This window comes from Lactuca saligna, chromosome 2 (genome assembly GCF_052625555.1).
Source record: "Lactuca saligna cultivar CGN05327 chromosome 2, ASM5262555v1, whole genome shotgun sequence".
Taxonomy (NCBI): domain Eukaryota; kingdom Viridiplantae; phylum Streptophyta; class Magnoliopsida; order Asterales; family Asteraceae; genus Lactuca; species Lactuca saligna.
Window position 1 is genome coordinate 186,446,393 of NC_136418.1, and position 15,969 is coordinate 186,462,361.

The following is a 15,969-nucleotide window of genomic DNA, read 5'->3' on the forward strand; positions in this document are numbered from 1 at the left end:
AATTGTAGTTAGTTAGTTTATTTACACTAGTTCTATTGGATTGCATTGGTGATTGAATACAACCATTTTCCTGAGGATCGATACCCTTTTTTACCATTATATTATGTTTTATTTACAAAGAGTGTAATTTGCTTGGTGGACTTGACATCCCACCAATAAGATAAAACTTCACATTGTATATGTATTGTTGTGACGAGTATTTTATGGGAACTCACTAAGATTCGACTTATAGTTGTTGATTTAAAATGTTTCAGGTACCTCAGATGACCACTAAAAGGTAAATGCGAGATTGTACATCATCCAATAGTTACATGTTTTGAGAGATACCTTGATATTATTACTCTAATTTTGATATAGTTGTAAAACAATGTTTTTGTGACTTATGATTTCTATGATAATGCCTTTTAAAAATGAAAAAAATTAATATGGTTTTTGGGTCATTACACAAAAGTTTACTAAACATTACTTAGGAATGGGTTTCAACAATCCAAAGCTGATCATTCGATGTTCATACATCGGAAAGGTTTCATACACCTTATTTCTCCCATCTATGTCGATGATGTCCTCTTAATGGGAAATGATGAAAGAAAACTTGAAAAAGTAAAAGCACAGTTGTAAATACAATTTAGCATCAATGATTTAGGGCCTTTAAAATATTTCATTGGTATTGAGGTAGCCTCTCCTTTTGAAGATTTCGTTATTAGTTAACATAAAAACACTCTTCATATATTAAATGATTTGGGGGTTCAAGGCAATTGTCCTAGTTCGTTTCCCACGGAGCAAAACTTACACCTTCGTAAGGATGATGACAGTCCAGAAGTTGATGCAAAACTATACCGAGGATTAATTGGCAAGCTACTTTATCTTATGGTTACTCGCCCATATATAACTTTTTTGATAAGTCAACTAAGCAAGTTTTTGAGTAAACCAAGAACTACTCATTTAGATGTTGTACATAGAGTGCTTCGCTACTTAAATACCACACCAACACAATGTTTATTTTTGCCTTCATCCAGAAACCTCAACTTAATGGCTTACCGTGATGCTAGTTAGTTGAGTTATCCGTCTACAAGAAAATCTTGTAGTGGTTACATTATTAGTTTAGGAGGATCTCTTATTTCCCGGCGAATGAAGAAACAAAGGTGATGTTTGTTTTTTGGAAAAAAACATCTTCAGACCTCTTATTGTTGCGCGACACAGCACACACGCAACACTTTTCATCTTGCAGCTGTTTGTTTTTCAGAAGTTTTCGGATTTAAAAACCTCTGCATGTGTTCTTCTTGGCGCAACACTTGTTTGGCTCTTCCTTCCTCTTTTTTTTTTTTTCTTGCTAAAATATTGATTATATATTTATGAAATCTTATTTCACAATTTTTTTTTGTTTTTTTTTTTTGTTTATTCTTGTTGAATTTTTTTATATTGAATAATAATAATTTGTTGATTAATATCATCATTTCATGCTAAAATATCATTATTTTTTTTTGTTAAAATATCATTATTTTTGCTGAAATATCATAAATTTTTGCCGAAATGTTATACATTATTAAATTTTCGATATTAAAAAACTATTTTCGGATTATAAAATCAGTTTATTTTAATTTTTAATATATGCAGCAGTATGCATATGTTAAAAAAAACAAACACACTTCTTATTACAGTCTGCAGCCGTTTAGTCTACATCTTCAACTGCAGAGAGTTGCAGAGGTGGTCCGCAGACTTTATGGATTTTTGCTTCAAAAAAAACAAACAACACCAAAGTGTTGTTGCTAGATCTTCGGCTGAGACAGAATATAGATCCATGGCTAGCACAGTGTGTGAAATAATTTGGTTAAGGTAGTTACTATAAGATTTTGATGCTACACAAATTAGAGCAACTCCTTTAATGTGTGACAATGAGGCAGCGAGATACATAACGATCAATCCAGTATATCATGAGCGAACCAAGCATGTAGAGATTGATTGTTATTTTGTTATACAACGTGTCACAAATGGATACGTGGAACCTTGTGCCATTCAATCTAAGTGTCAAATGACAGATTTGTTCACTAAAGTTTTGGGGCAAATCCTTTTCGTTTTCTTTGTAACAAGTTAGGTGCTCATGATCTATACAGTTCAACTTAAGTGAATGTTGAGATTATTTTAGTTTCAAAATCCTTATCTAATTCACGTACTTATCTTTAGTTTCATATTCTATAAAAAGATCTTTTTTGTTTGAAACGATAAATAATTATTTTTTTCTCCTGAAGTATTGAATCCATGAACACCTAGTTAGATGTTAATTTAGAATTTTCATATTAGACAAATGGGCTAACCTCAACTTGTCTTCTAAAAAGATTTTTGTAATCAATTTTTGGAATAAGAAAAACAGAAAAGCAATTTTACTCTTTCAAATTATTATAATGTCAATGAAATAATTATTTTTAACATATATTTACCAAAAAAAATATATAATATAATTATATGACGCGCCACTCAAGTTAACAAATAATGTATTCATATCATAGTTGTTACAAAGGCATAACTTTTCTAAAATTTGAACTCAAATATTATATATAGTAGGTAAAGAATAAAGAAAAATATAATTGAGGAATAAACGAACCTAGATCTTAAAACCGTATTAAGGGAGTTTTTTAGGTAAATATATATAGTTATATAAATATTTCACTATATAATAGAGGAACAATTTACTTCCATTGATCCTTATTTCTTTATTAATAACTTGAGAGTTTACTCGCAACACTCCGGAAGCATCATCGTTGCGACCCAGCCTAACCCAGCCTGGCCCTTCTCCGGTCCACCACTCTCCATTTCTCCCATTCCAATATTATTTTATTTATGCTTATTATTTCTTAAGAAAACAAATAGGAAAATTAATATTCATGTTCTAACACACTGTTTTAACTCACAACTTACGAGTTCACTCACGAGTCCTAACTCATTTTCTGTATATATAGCTTGAAAGATCGTGACAACCTTATTGAAGACTATAACAATGGCGGGACAAAGTACGACGTATTACACCCCCACCACCAAGCCCAACGCCACCGCCACCTCCGCCCATCTCTTCCGTAAAAACAACGTTTTATTATCTTGTCTTGTCTTCTTCCTTTGTTCTTTCTTCTACTTATTCGGTTCATGGCAACCCCGTGTCGCCACCACTTCCACTGTCACTTCCCTCCTCACCTCCACTGTAAACTGTGCCTCCACCCAACCCACCTCCTTCAACTCAACCATCGACGACACAAACAAAGACCTAGACTTCTCTGCCCACCACTCCGCCGCCGCCGATGATTCCTTCACTGTAAAAACCTACCCACCTTGTTCCGTCAAGTATTCCGAATACACACCATGCACAGACCAAAAAAGATCATTGAAGTTCCCAAGAGATCGTCTTATCTACCGTGAACGACATTGCCCGGAGAAAAACGAGCTGCTTAAATGCCGTATTCCGGCGCCGTTTGGTTACAAGAATCCGTTCAAGTGGCCGACGAGTAGGGATCTCGCATGGTACGCCAATGTACCACACAAAGATCTCACCGTCGAGAAAGCCGTTCAGAATTGGATCAGGTTCGAGGGTGACCGGTTTAGATTCCCCGGCGGTGGGACCATGTTCCCCAATGGCGCTGATGCTTATATCGACGACATCGGAAAACTAATCAATCTTAACGACGGGTCGATCCGAACCGCCATTGATACGGGTTGTGGGGTAAGATTCTTTTTATGATCAAGCCAGCCGACCGTTTTATTTTAATAAATTTCATATTTAAACGGAGAATTTTTTGGTGTTATTTTTAGGTAAATTGTCTCTGTCGCCTGTTTTTATAATTTCCTATAAAAACCATTCTTAAAAATGAAAATTGCCATTTTATGACAATTTTAAAGTTCTAAAATATGAAGCTACATTAAATATAGTTAAATATAGAAAATTGATGTGACAGATTAATTAATTTATGTATATCTACTTTGGAATATAATAAGGTTTGAAAACGTTAATTAATGCACAGTTTTTACCTTTGACAATTTTGCAAGTAGGAACATATTAGGTACATAATTGCTGTCAATTTGATTCAGAAACAGTTATATCACAAACTTTTTGTTGTCCCTTTTGGTCCATTTACCCCACAGTTTTTATTAATTTATCTACAAGTATAATTAATGATAATTCAAAATCATGCCGTCCAGTAAGCAAATACATTGTAAAAGACAAGATTACCCGGCAACAGTAACATGTAAAAATATATAGTTCCTAGACAACGACTGAAATTACCATTCAATGTAACGAATAAATCAACGTTGAGGAATCTGAAAAGCCGATCTTTGATTCGTATATAGTATTAAACTTGAAATTTAAACAAAGTTAATATATGGAAAGATTATATTTATATCCTTGTGTAATATGGAAATAAAATTAACATATCATCTAAAAAATAAAAATATGGATGTAATTACTAGGTGGCAAGTTGGGGGGCATATCTTCTTTCAAGAAACATCATAGCGATGTCATTTGCTCCAAGGGATACACACGAAGCGCAAGTACAATTTGCTTTAGAGCGTGGTGTTCCTGCTTTGATCGGTGTTATCGCCTCCAAGAGGCTTCCATATCCTTCAAGGGCTTTCGACATGGCTCATTGTTCTCGTTGTCTCATCCCATGGGGACAATATGGTAAATTCCCCTCCACATATATATATATATATATATACCCCACATGCATGTCAATTTTAAATATTTGCATCCATTGACAAATTGAATTTTAATTAATAATATAATATAATATAATATAGATGGAGTGTACTTGATTGAAGTGGATCGGGTCCTCCGACCTGGTGGATATTGGATCCTGTCCGGCCCACCAATCAATTGGGAGAATCACTGGAAAGGGTGGGAAAGAACAAAGGACGATTTGAACGAAGAACAAACCCAAATTGAGAGAGTTGCAAAGAGTCTTTGTTGGAAGAAAGTGGTCCAAAAGGGCGATCTTTCGATTTGGCAAAAACCGATCAATCATTTGAACTGTAAATCAAATCGCAAAATCTCCCAAAACACGCCTCTTTGCCCGATCCAAAATCCTGATTCTGCCTGGTTCGTCTTGATCAGTTTTCCATTATATATATATATATAATATACATACATAATCGATTCATTCCGAATAATATGATTAATTTCATGATCAAATGAATACTACTTTCAGGTATAGAGACATAGAGACATGTTTGACTCGATTGCCAGAAGTGTCAAGCAGCGATGAAGTTGCAGGTGGGGCAATTGCAAAATGGCCAGAGAGATTACACATGGTTCCTCCTAGGGTTAGCAGTGGAAGCATCGAAGGTGTATCACCGGACATTTTCCAAGAAGATGTGTTGTTGTGGAAGAAGAGAATTACATACTATAAAACTGTAAATAATCAGCTCGGACAACCGGGAAGATATCGTAATCTTCTTGACATGAACGCATTCCTCGGTGGTTTTGCAGCTACACTCGTTGATAATCCTTTATGGGTCATGAACATTGTACCCGTTGAAGCAAAAGCTGATACACTTGGTGCCATTTACGAGCGTGGACTCATTGGAACCTATCAAAGCTGGTATATATACGCTCCATATACATAGATAAATCACAATCTAAGCATCCTTAAAATCCACGAATTATTACTAACGAAAGTTTTTGACATAGGTGCGAGGCAATGTCTACATACCCTAGGACGTATGATCTCATCCATGCAGATTCAATTTTTACGTTGTACAAAGACAGGTTATTGTTTTTACTTAATTAAGCTTTATATATCCAAGTGTTTTTTTTTGGGGTGAAAATTAAGATTAAAAGTATGTGTACGTTACAGGTGTGAGATGGAAGATTTAATGCTGGAAATGGACAGAATATTGAGGCCAGAAGGGAGTGTGATAATAAGAGATGACGTGGATTTATTGGTAAAAGTAAAAAGAATTGCAGATGGGTTAAATTGGGAAAGTCAAATAGTTGACCATGAAGATGGGCCATTGGAGAGAGAGAAGCTTCTTTTTGCTGTGAAATTGTATTGGACTGCTCCTGCGGATTCTGACCAACCAGCATAAAAGTCAAAATTAGTTCAATTTCCAACTTAAAAAGTTTTATTTTTTGAAATTAGATCTAAAATTGTATTTTAATCTTATATTTTTCAGTTGCGATTATAAACACTATTTGAATTATTATTTATAATTTTAGATAACGTGCCGCATCTTTTTTCCCATTTCATAAAATATTGTTTTAAAAACATATATGAAAATATTAAAAAGTCAATTTAGACTTTAATGCTTCCATAATTCGGCCGAATAGTCCATTAAAGCAAATTTTGATGTTATTTATTAGAGTAGAAACTAAAAGCTATTATATTAAAAAGTAAACAATATAAGAACAATGAATATAAAATAATCTAAAGAAGTTATTTATACAAGCAAAATCGTATTTTGGAAGATTAGTTGTAACTATGTTTCACAAAAAAAATAAAAAATTAATAATAATAACCATAGAACTAAATCGAAAAAAAAAAGGTTTTAACTTATTTTTGTGGTTCGATTATAGTCAGCTGATTAACTGCTTAGTTAATAAATTTTTTATAACTAAAACACTCGATCGGTAGATAATTTCAAAATAAGTACAGTATATGTTTTCGAAATAATCTATCAAAAAGGCCAAAACAAAATTTAAATTTAAATTTTAACCAAAAACAATCGAGAAAGAACTACCAAAAGTAAATAAGGTTGTCGTCTTCTAGTTTTTTTATTTTAATAATTTTCCAACGAAAGGTTATCAAGTTTGGACGTCGACCATTGTTTCTTCTCATAATGCAAATTTACAGCGATACAAGATATTATATTTTGAGTATTTATTTTGAATTTAAATATTTTGTGGCAAATAATAATAAGTACTTGCGATTCTTATTTCCTATAAATAATAACTAATTATCTCTTTATTTATGAAAAAAAACAAAACTAACAAATGAACAACAAATTGCGATTATTAGTTAACATAGACATCTTTAAATTAAATGCTATAATTGCTTGATGTGATCCGCAATTCCTAATAATAGTTCAAAAGAACTAGCGGCGTAGCTTGTTGCCCGTTTTCCTTCAATCGATATGTATTGAATTCAAAAAAAGAGAAATAGACTCACTAATTCATTTCAAAAAATATCAATTTTATATTTTAAATCTAGAGACCATCTTATACACCAAAAAGATTTTAACCTAGCATTGTGATGTTGTCCTTAAAGATCTTTAAGATCAATTGTTCAAATCATGTCTGGAACACGCATGAAATTAAGAATAGTTAGGATTATATTTGCTTCACCGTGATAAAAAAAACATCCTCTTATTATACATAGCAAATATAAATTTTAAATTTTCGATTAACATAAAATATGAAGAGTAGGTGAACCAAAAAACCTAATTTCTCTGTTTCTAAGTTTTGGATTTTTTTGAACATCCTCGCTAAACATCTAACAGCATTGAACAGATTATTATCATTTCAAAACTATTTTATGGTTGCTAAACATATAACATCATACAAAAGATCAATATAATTTCAAAGCTATTTTATGTTTAATACTTTATTACAGTTGTTTTTAATTTAAATATAATGATCGAATATCATATCACTAGTACAAACCCATTTAATAATGCTATCAAAATGTTTGTCGATCCATATTTCTTATTTTTTTATGCCAAGGTAAAATTTATAAAAATAAACAAATAAATGACAATGGTGTTTTGTTTTCAGCAATCAAAAACTAATTAAATAAACAAACGTTCCACTTATAGAAAATGAAATTAATATTTTATTGCATAGTTGTTTGATTAACGTGGAGTGGAAGATATGATTACTAGAAAAAGACTTCTAGGGAACCTCGAAACAATGTCCGAGGTAAAACGTTAATTGCATAAGGAAATTAGGCTTTCGATCAAAGTGGTTTTTTTAGAAAAATATTTATGGGTGCATTGGTGGAGCTTCAATATTTCATTTGGGTCGAAAATATAATTTGTATAAACATTGGTGAACACGGAGCCATAGTCAAAATTTTATATTTTTGGACTAAATATGTATAAAATTAAAGCATAGGGACTATTTATGCCAAAAAAATTAAGGGGGGAGGGGGGGGGGGGGGGGGGCACAGCCCCCTCTAGCCGTATGAAAGATATAGGGTGGGTATTCTTTTAAAAATAGTTACCAAATAGCCATAATTTTGGAATTAAGGCTTCAATTGAGAAAAAAAAAAGATTGAGAATAAAAGAATCATTCTCAGCCAATCATTTAATTAATATGTAACCATAAATGATACGGTGACAAACTTGTAAATATGATATAATAGCTTTCAATCATAGATATGTACCTGTGGAAAATTAGATAACCGTTCAAATTTATTCTTAATCGATCGTTTATCATCTAAATTTCTCCTCCAACCTTTAACAATCATCCAAAAAATTTCAATTAAACTCTCGATCAACGTCGTCAAGTGTTAATCAATCATCAATCTTCGTCAATAGCACGTTTATCAACACCATTCAACAATAGATAACAAAAATTTGTTTTTGGTTCTTTCAATCCAGCATTTAATTCTGCTTGAATAGGAGCATATCTTCAACATCTACGATTAATTATATTTTCAACGTCATTAGGTCAACATCAACACCATTTCAAAAAGCTAATTTGTATGCACTCCAACTGTTTGATGAAATGCATAAACTAAATTACCATGTTATATTCACATATGAATATGTTTTCGTACCTAAACCAAATTTTTTATTATTAAAATACAAAACAAATATGCAAGTCTGTATGTTATTCATATGTGAATAATATATGAAAATTCTATATATTTATGAAAATACCTTGTAATATTCATATGTGAATATATTGTGTAATATTTACATATGAATATACAATCTATTATTAATAAGTGAATGTATCACCTATATTCACAAATGAATATATTATGATATTCATATGTGATATATCATGTAATACTATGTAATATTCACATATCAAAATACAATCTAATGTTCATTAGGTAATATATCATCTAATATTTACATGTGAATATACCTTGTAATATCACATCTAAATATACAATATAAACAACATACATATAATATTCACATATGATTATACATTCGTGTGTGAATATACCATGTGATAAATTGTTATTATTATAAACTAATGATATATTTTTAGTATAAACTTTTTTTTTATGTGTATTCACATGCTTGTCAGGAATGGTTATAACTCAATAAATGAATAACATTTCAATCAATAGTTGGTTCATATTTCAATAGTTGACGCTTAGTTGGTACAAATGAGAATATATCATTGACGAAGACAATATATTTTTATATTCTATGTATAAATGTTATACAATTTAATATATTCTTCATCTTGATCGTGTTAAATACAAATGTGAATGATATTCATTAACCAATACGATGTTGTTTGTCTTACTATAATATTGAATTTACATGTAAAATAATATTGTTACAATATACAAAAAAATAAATAAAAATCACAAACTAATTCTTGTAGTGTATTATTTATTTTTATATATAAAGGTTGTATTCACAAATGAATAAATCAACATGTATAGTTTATTCACATAAATAAAAATAATAGATTATAATATTTTTTTACTAGTGAGATTGGAGTTAGTAACATCATCAATAAATATGCCATAATGATTTCTAAACTTTATTCATATATGAATTAGATAACATGTCATGATGATGTCATTATTAGTAGGAATGAAAAATTAGTGACATCATCAAAAATTTGCCGCAATGAAGTTTAGTCTCAGAATTGGACGAAATTCGTATATTTGATGTAAATGGTGCGATTTATAAAACTCACAACTTCGCCATGACGTACGGTATTCTTCGTCCATTCGGGACTGTTTAGGGCTTCAAAATGCCGTTTTTTTTTTTTTTAAATAATTTTTCAGAAAAAAAAATTATCATTTATTCATAAATGAATGTAACAGTGATAAAAAAAATGCTTATATGATTATTTTATTAACCATAAAAAGCTTAATTATATGTGAATAAATATACATTCTTAACGAATACTTTTTTTTTATATTTATGTTTTATAATTTTTGTACTTCTCGATTTTATTGATAGTTTTATTCATCCTATATCCTAGTAAAACAATACCTTTATGCCAGGTGACATTTTCTGAGCCCTTCCTAATGCTTTTTTCTCCGCCTGTTAGGTGTGTCAAACCTAACAAATAATAGGGGTACAACAGACTCCAAATACACTGCTTTAATGCACTAAAAATTAGTACAAGGGAAGGAGGGTTGAACCACAGAGACACGTGATAAAAGTCTATACCTCTTTGCGCAAGGTACTTTGGTCACAAATGGGGTTTTGTTTGCAAAAGTCAAATAATGGAAATAACAATCAACTTTGAAACATGCAGAAAATGAAATAGATTTGTAAACAAGTTGTAAAAGTGCTTCCAGTTCTAGTTCTTAATGTTGTCATTTAACCTGATTATGACTTGATGTAATTTGTGATTACTATTCTAAGTTGGTACTGAAAGATGTTAACACGCTCTAATACCTCTCGCTTTCCAAATTATCTAGCCAAAACACGCTCTTTTACTAGACCTAACTTTACTAATTCAACCTAAACACACTCTTAGATTGTATTGAAAATTTGCATTAAGTTTTGTACAAGCTTCCCAACAATGTCCATTTCTTCTCATACGCTCGAAAGTGTGAAACATGTGATAAATGTTCTACAATAAGAAAACCTATTGTTTGTTACCAATCATTAATTTGTAGAACGATTAGGTGCCCTAAAAGTTATTAACTACACAAATCACATGCTTCAAGTCAAGCAATCAACATGTTTTGAATAAGAACTAGAAACTAGGGTTTCTTAGCCACACATGGCTAAGAACAAATCAAACAAGAATAAAGATGGAATTCGAATGTTTAATGCTTACAAAAAATGAAATCAAAAGTGTTTGCAATGATTAGGTCTTCTCAAAAGCTCCAAGAATTCTCCCAAAATCGCCCAAAACTGATCCAAAAACCGTTCTTCCCTTCAAAATGACGTTCTTCTATTTTTAATTAAAGTTCACGTGCTTTCCATAAGACCATGCGTTTTTTGCATGGTCATGCCTTTCGCCCATGTGTTTTTGGCATGGCCATTTGTCTTGACCATGTGTTTTTGGCATGGCCCATGCTTTTTTCTAAAAATCAAATAAGTTTTTAGTGTTGGCTCCATCTTCAATCTAGCTTCACCATGAGTCATGTTGCTCAAATATGAGATGATAAAGGACAAACACGACCCGTGTCAGTGTGACAAGAACCACATTTCAAACGTAGTCCTTTGCTATGATGACAATGCAACAATGACTCGAGTTATGTCTTCATTTTTTGTGCCATGGAATGACCAGTTCATCTTCTCTTCATACTCCAAAGCTCCAAGTTCCACGCTCCATGCTCCAAGTTCCATCCTTCATGCTCTATGCATCTAAGCTCCAAGCTCCATGCCCTATAATGCCTACAAAATAAATCAAAAAATAGTGAAGAACCAGACATTCTTAATGAAATATGTTATTGCCCAAATAATTAACCAAATGCAAGAATTATGAAGCAGAATGCTATGAAAGGATAGAAATAAACATGAAAAATAGTTGCATAAAATGCACCTGTCACCGCCCAAATTTACAAAGTGAATTTACGATTTTACCCCTCTGCTCCTTTACACTCTAATGGCATAAAAACCCATCCAAATAATCAGGGATTTTTGATGATTAAATTTCATATCCGAAGTAACTAATATCCCAAATAATCAGGGATTTTTTTTTCCTTTCTAAATTCCATTTGAGAACGATGTAATAGACAAGAAATACATAATCTTCTCCAAATTTGAAATCCATTGGTTAGGGTTTCAAGTTGTATTATCTAATGCATACATACTGTGTATTTCATATACATCTCCATCGAAACCATCTCCATCACCTTCATCTCTCTCATCCCAATATACCCCTCTGGTTCTTACATCTTTGTAAGTGTTCCTGTCACTAACACTCTATTTTTCCCTAACCACTTCATACATAAACTCTAGTAAGCAGCAACAATAGTAACCCTCTTCTTGATTACAAAAATGAGAGCTCCAATCTGAGGAGGTATGTTTCTCCTGTTGGATTAGTGTTGAAGTGCGTAACTATATTTGATATGTACTTGATCCAATTATGCATGGTCCTTTTGGGTTGCTTCACCAAAGCAACTTGACAAGGTTATTTAAGAATGTGAGAGGATATTATGGTTTATTAATATATTATAAGAATAATATATTAAAGGAGAAATCATATTTATTTGATTAGTATTGGTCATACACTGATTAGGAATTAATTTGGTGACTAAAAGAGATTAATTAAATAAAGGGGCATAAACTGTCAAATGTAAGATATTTAAGTTTTGGGTTGGGAAACCTAATGGACTAGGGGGGGGGGGGGGGCGAAATTATGATGGGGATCCATCATATTTTCGTCCAAAGGCCCTAATCTAGAAGGTTCTATGGGATGCTTGGTTGCTAAGCTGTCCATTACGGTTTAGACTGAAACTCTAGCAGCCTATACTATAAATAGAGACCCTTGGATGCAATTTTCGGATGCTTGACTCCAAAAAGAAACCCTAGGGCCGATTTTTAGTGTTCTTCCTCCTCTCTCTTAATAGCCTTCTTGCTTGTGGGGTTTGTGAACCATTAGAGGAGTTACAATGACTCTAAGCTCAAGATCAAGAAGATTCAAAGGATTCCGAGCAATTTGAAAGAGGTAAACAGTTAGATCTGTTCTTATAGTGTTAATTTCAAATTATACATGTTAGATCTAGGGTTGCAAGTCTTGGATTCATTGCATGTACAATAGAGAAACCTAGATGCAAGCATTGGGGTTTGTATGAGCACATAGGATTGTTCTTATGCATAAAACCCCTCAGTGGTATCAAAGCTTTGATTAGTTTATGTTGTATGTGATGCTTTAACTGTTTAATTGCTCAAAATCGTTTTTCATGGCTCTGCCCGACTCAACTCACGAGTCTGAGCATCTAGCAGAGGATATTTCGGGATTTTGTTGTTGTTTTGTTATGAGATTAATGCCTGAATTGTTTTTTGAAGATTAAATCCGAATTTTATTGTATTTGAATCATTATCCCTACCAAAACAATAAATAATTTCAAATCTTTTGAATAATAGTTTGTTTATATGATAAATATGAATTATTTATAATATTTGGTAATTATCTTTTAACTAAAATTGGATTAAGTCAAATATAGATAATTATGAAAGTAATTGTTTAATTTAAATTATTTGTTATTTGATCCCTTTTGTTTTGAAAAGTTCAAAACTTGTCCTCAAGTTTTAAAATTTAAATTTTAAGATTAAAAGTTTAATTTTGAGTAATTTAAATTTCAAACCCCTGGAGTTTTACAAGTTTAAAATTCAACCCTATACTACTATATTATTACAAGATATATATATATATATATATATATATATATATATATATAAGAATAAGCTAGTCTTATCGCTAGTAGGCCTCATTCACGAAGCCGATCTATAAGGTGGGTATAAGGTTGCTGCCTATAAAATGGCGCTTAATGGGTGTACACTCACACCCACCGCTCGCTTGATTGGTGGAGAGTCGTTAGCTGAACGGATAGGATATGGCACTTAATACCTCATTATAAGTATAATGAATATTGCAAAGTGACTAACATGTTTTTACAAATTCCCAATCTTAGTTACTTAAGGGCAAAATGTGAAAATGATGTTATCCCATGGAATTACACTATGTACCCTTGTCAAATGTTAGTGGAGCGTGCGTGGTTAACCGGCACACTAATTTGGGATGGACAGTGATGGAAAATGGTGGCTTGATGTTTGTCATAGATCAATGGAGCGTGCGTGGCTAACCGGCACATTTATTAGGTGATAGAGACATTGAGTGCACCATGTTGATTCGCATGGTTATTCACAACTTGTTTGCGATCCTCGGCATCCCAGTCGCAAATTTGAAGTGCATACCGAGATTTAAACATGTCATTGAAAGGTTCAATGAATCTCAAAGATCTAGGAGTTTTCAAATACATTTAAAACTTAATCTCTTTTTCGTTTTTCACGGTGAGAATTAGTGAATCGTCATTCACATACCTTCAAATTATTTACTTTTAGATTAATTTGGATTGAAAACAACTAACACATATTTTTCATAAATCTAAAATAACTCATAAAACAAGGTAACACAAAAAACTTTTGGTAATCCATAACTTGAGGACAAATTATGGACTCCATTATAATACATTTAGATCAAGAATTAACTAACAAACACTTTTGTAAATAATTCCTATGATCTACCAAAACTCATAAGCATGAACAATCCATATCAACAATTTCAAAAACTTACATCAACATACATAAATCTTGAAATGTTGATTTTAACCTTAAAATTGGTTTACTATAATCATTACCACTTTAAACCCAGGTTTTATAAGTCCAAAGTAGCTCAAGGTAATGATTCTAGACCAATTCCAGCTTTAAAACTTGAAGATATGTTGTCAGGGGGTCCAACTCGTCAAGTGCAAGAACCAACTCGGCGAGTTGGATGAGTTTGTACTTGGACTCATCGAGCCCCCCGTCTAGACAACACAAATCTTAGATTTTTCAGCAATTTAAGCAAGTATAACAAGAAGACAAGCCTAGGCTCTGATACCACTATTGGGTTTTGAGCATCTAACATTCCTATGGTGTACATGCAACCCTAAATACCTTGGATTTATGTTTTCTCTATTATACATGCAAATATGAATATTCCAAGGTATTACCCTAACTAGCATACAATCTTTGATACTTGGGTAATAAAATAGATAGGATACATACCTTGTTGATGTAGCTTGACTCCATGAAGCTCGAGAGCCTAGTGCCCCAGGTGTGACACCTCAAATGGTTCACACAACATCATCAACACTTGGAATAACCATGAGAAGAAGACATGAGACATGGAAATCGTCTTGCCCTTCATATTATCCACAAGTGCCAATTTCTCCAACCAATGGGATCTTTATATAGTGTACACATTAGGGTTACACCATGTAACCCATGACTTTACCCATTCCTTATGCTCCATGGAATTTTAACCTCCATGGAGTATCCATGGATCACCACATGGGTTACACCCAACATAAGGAATCATGGATCATAAGCCCACATATATAAGAATGAATGATTTACACAATCAATCCCCATATATTTAATGAGTCTCTTTTGATCACTAAATTAAGTCCACATTAATTCTTGATCAATACTAATTAAATAACATGATTTCATATTAATATATTAGAACTTATAATATATTAATACATCACAAATGTCTTCTTCTCACAAACGGTCTATCCAAATGTTCCGATGTCATGCAACCCAAATGGACCATGCGGAGTCGGGTCAAGTACATACCAATTATAGTTATGGACTTAGACACTAATCCAACATTATTGAGATTAAACCATCCACTTTACGGGTATTAGGATCAAACCATTTAATACTAACAACCTCACCCCTACTAAGGTAGGACAAGACTAAATATTTCATAATTTTCCCGTTTTTTTAACTCGTATTTGATAATTCTATAACATGGGGACCTAATGGTGGTATTTTTTATTAGTTGGTAAGCTATTTTGACTTTTGTCCCATGTTTGGGGGTGTGCATTTTAGGTTGGGTGGTATACGGGTGAGGTGGGTAGGAGTATGTGTGTTCGCGTGGAGTAAGTGGATAAGTTAGTGGTGAAATTTTAAATATACTTGAACAAATAGCACATTTAAAATGCATAAATAGTTAAATAAACTCAAATTATCTACACTAAATTTTGAAGGGTTAAATATGAGTAAAAAAGGTTATAAGAGGTTGGTTTGGTGATAGGATGTGAAGGGTGTATGGTA

At 32.2% G+C, this 15,969-nt stretch overlaps 1 protein-coding gene across 1 annotated transcript; it reads left to right on the forward strand.

The window, feature by feature from the left end:
* Positions 1-2,965: 2,965 nt before the first annotated feature.
* LOC145028543 (putative methyltransferase PMT15) lies at positions 2,966-6,203 on the forward strand. Its single transcript, XM_078977236.1, has 6 exons — positions 2,966-3,706; positions 4,453-4,663; positions 4,783-5,080; positions 5,190-5,582; positions 5,672-5,749; positions 5,838-6,203. Exons 1-6 carry the CDS (start codon positions 2,993-2,995, stop codon positions 6,067-6,069), a joined length of 1,926 nt encoding a protein of 641 aa, XP_078833362.1. The 5' UTR covers positions 2,966-2,992; the 3' UTR covers positions 6,070-6,203.
* Positions 6,204-15,969: the final 9,766 nt, after the last annotated feature.

Excerpts from the sequence above, each read along its gene's own strand:
- LOC145028543 (XM_078977236.1), top strand. The coding sequence starts at position 2,993 with ATGGCGGGACAAAGTACGACGTATTACACCCCCACCACCAAGCCCAAC. Across the intron at positions 3,707-4,452 it reads CCATTGATACGGGTTGTGGG|GTGGCAAGTTGGGGGGCATA; the intron begins GTAAGATTCTTT and ends TGTAATTACTAG. Across the intron at positions 5,583-5,671 it reads ATTGGAACCTATCAAAGCTG|GTGCGAGGCAATGTCTACAT; the intron begins GTATATATACGC and ends TTTTTGACATAG.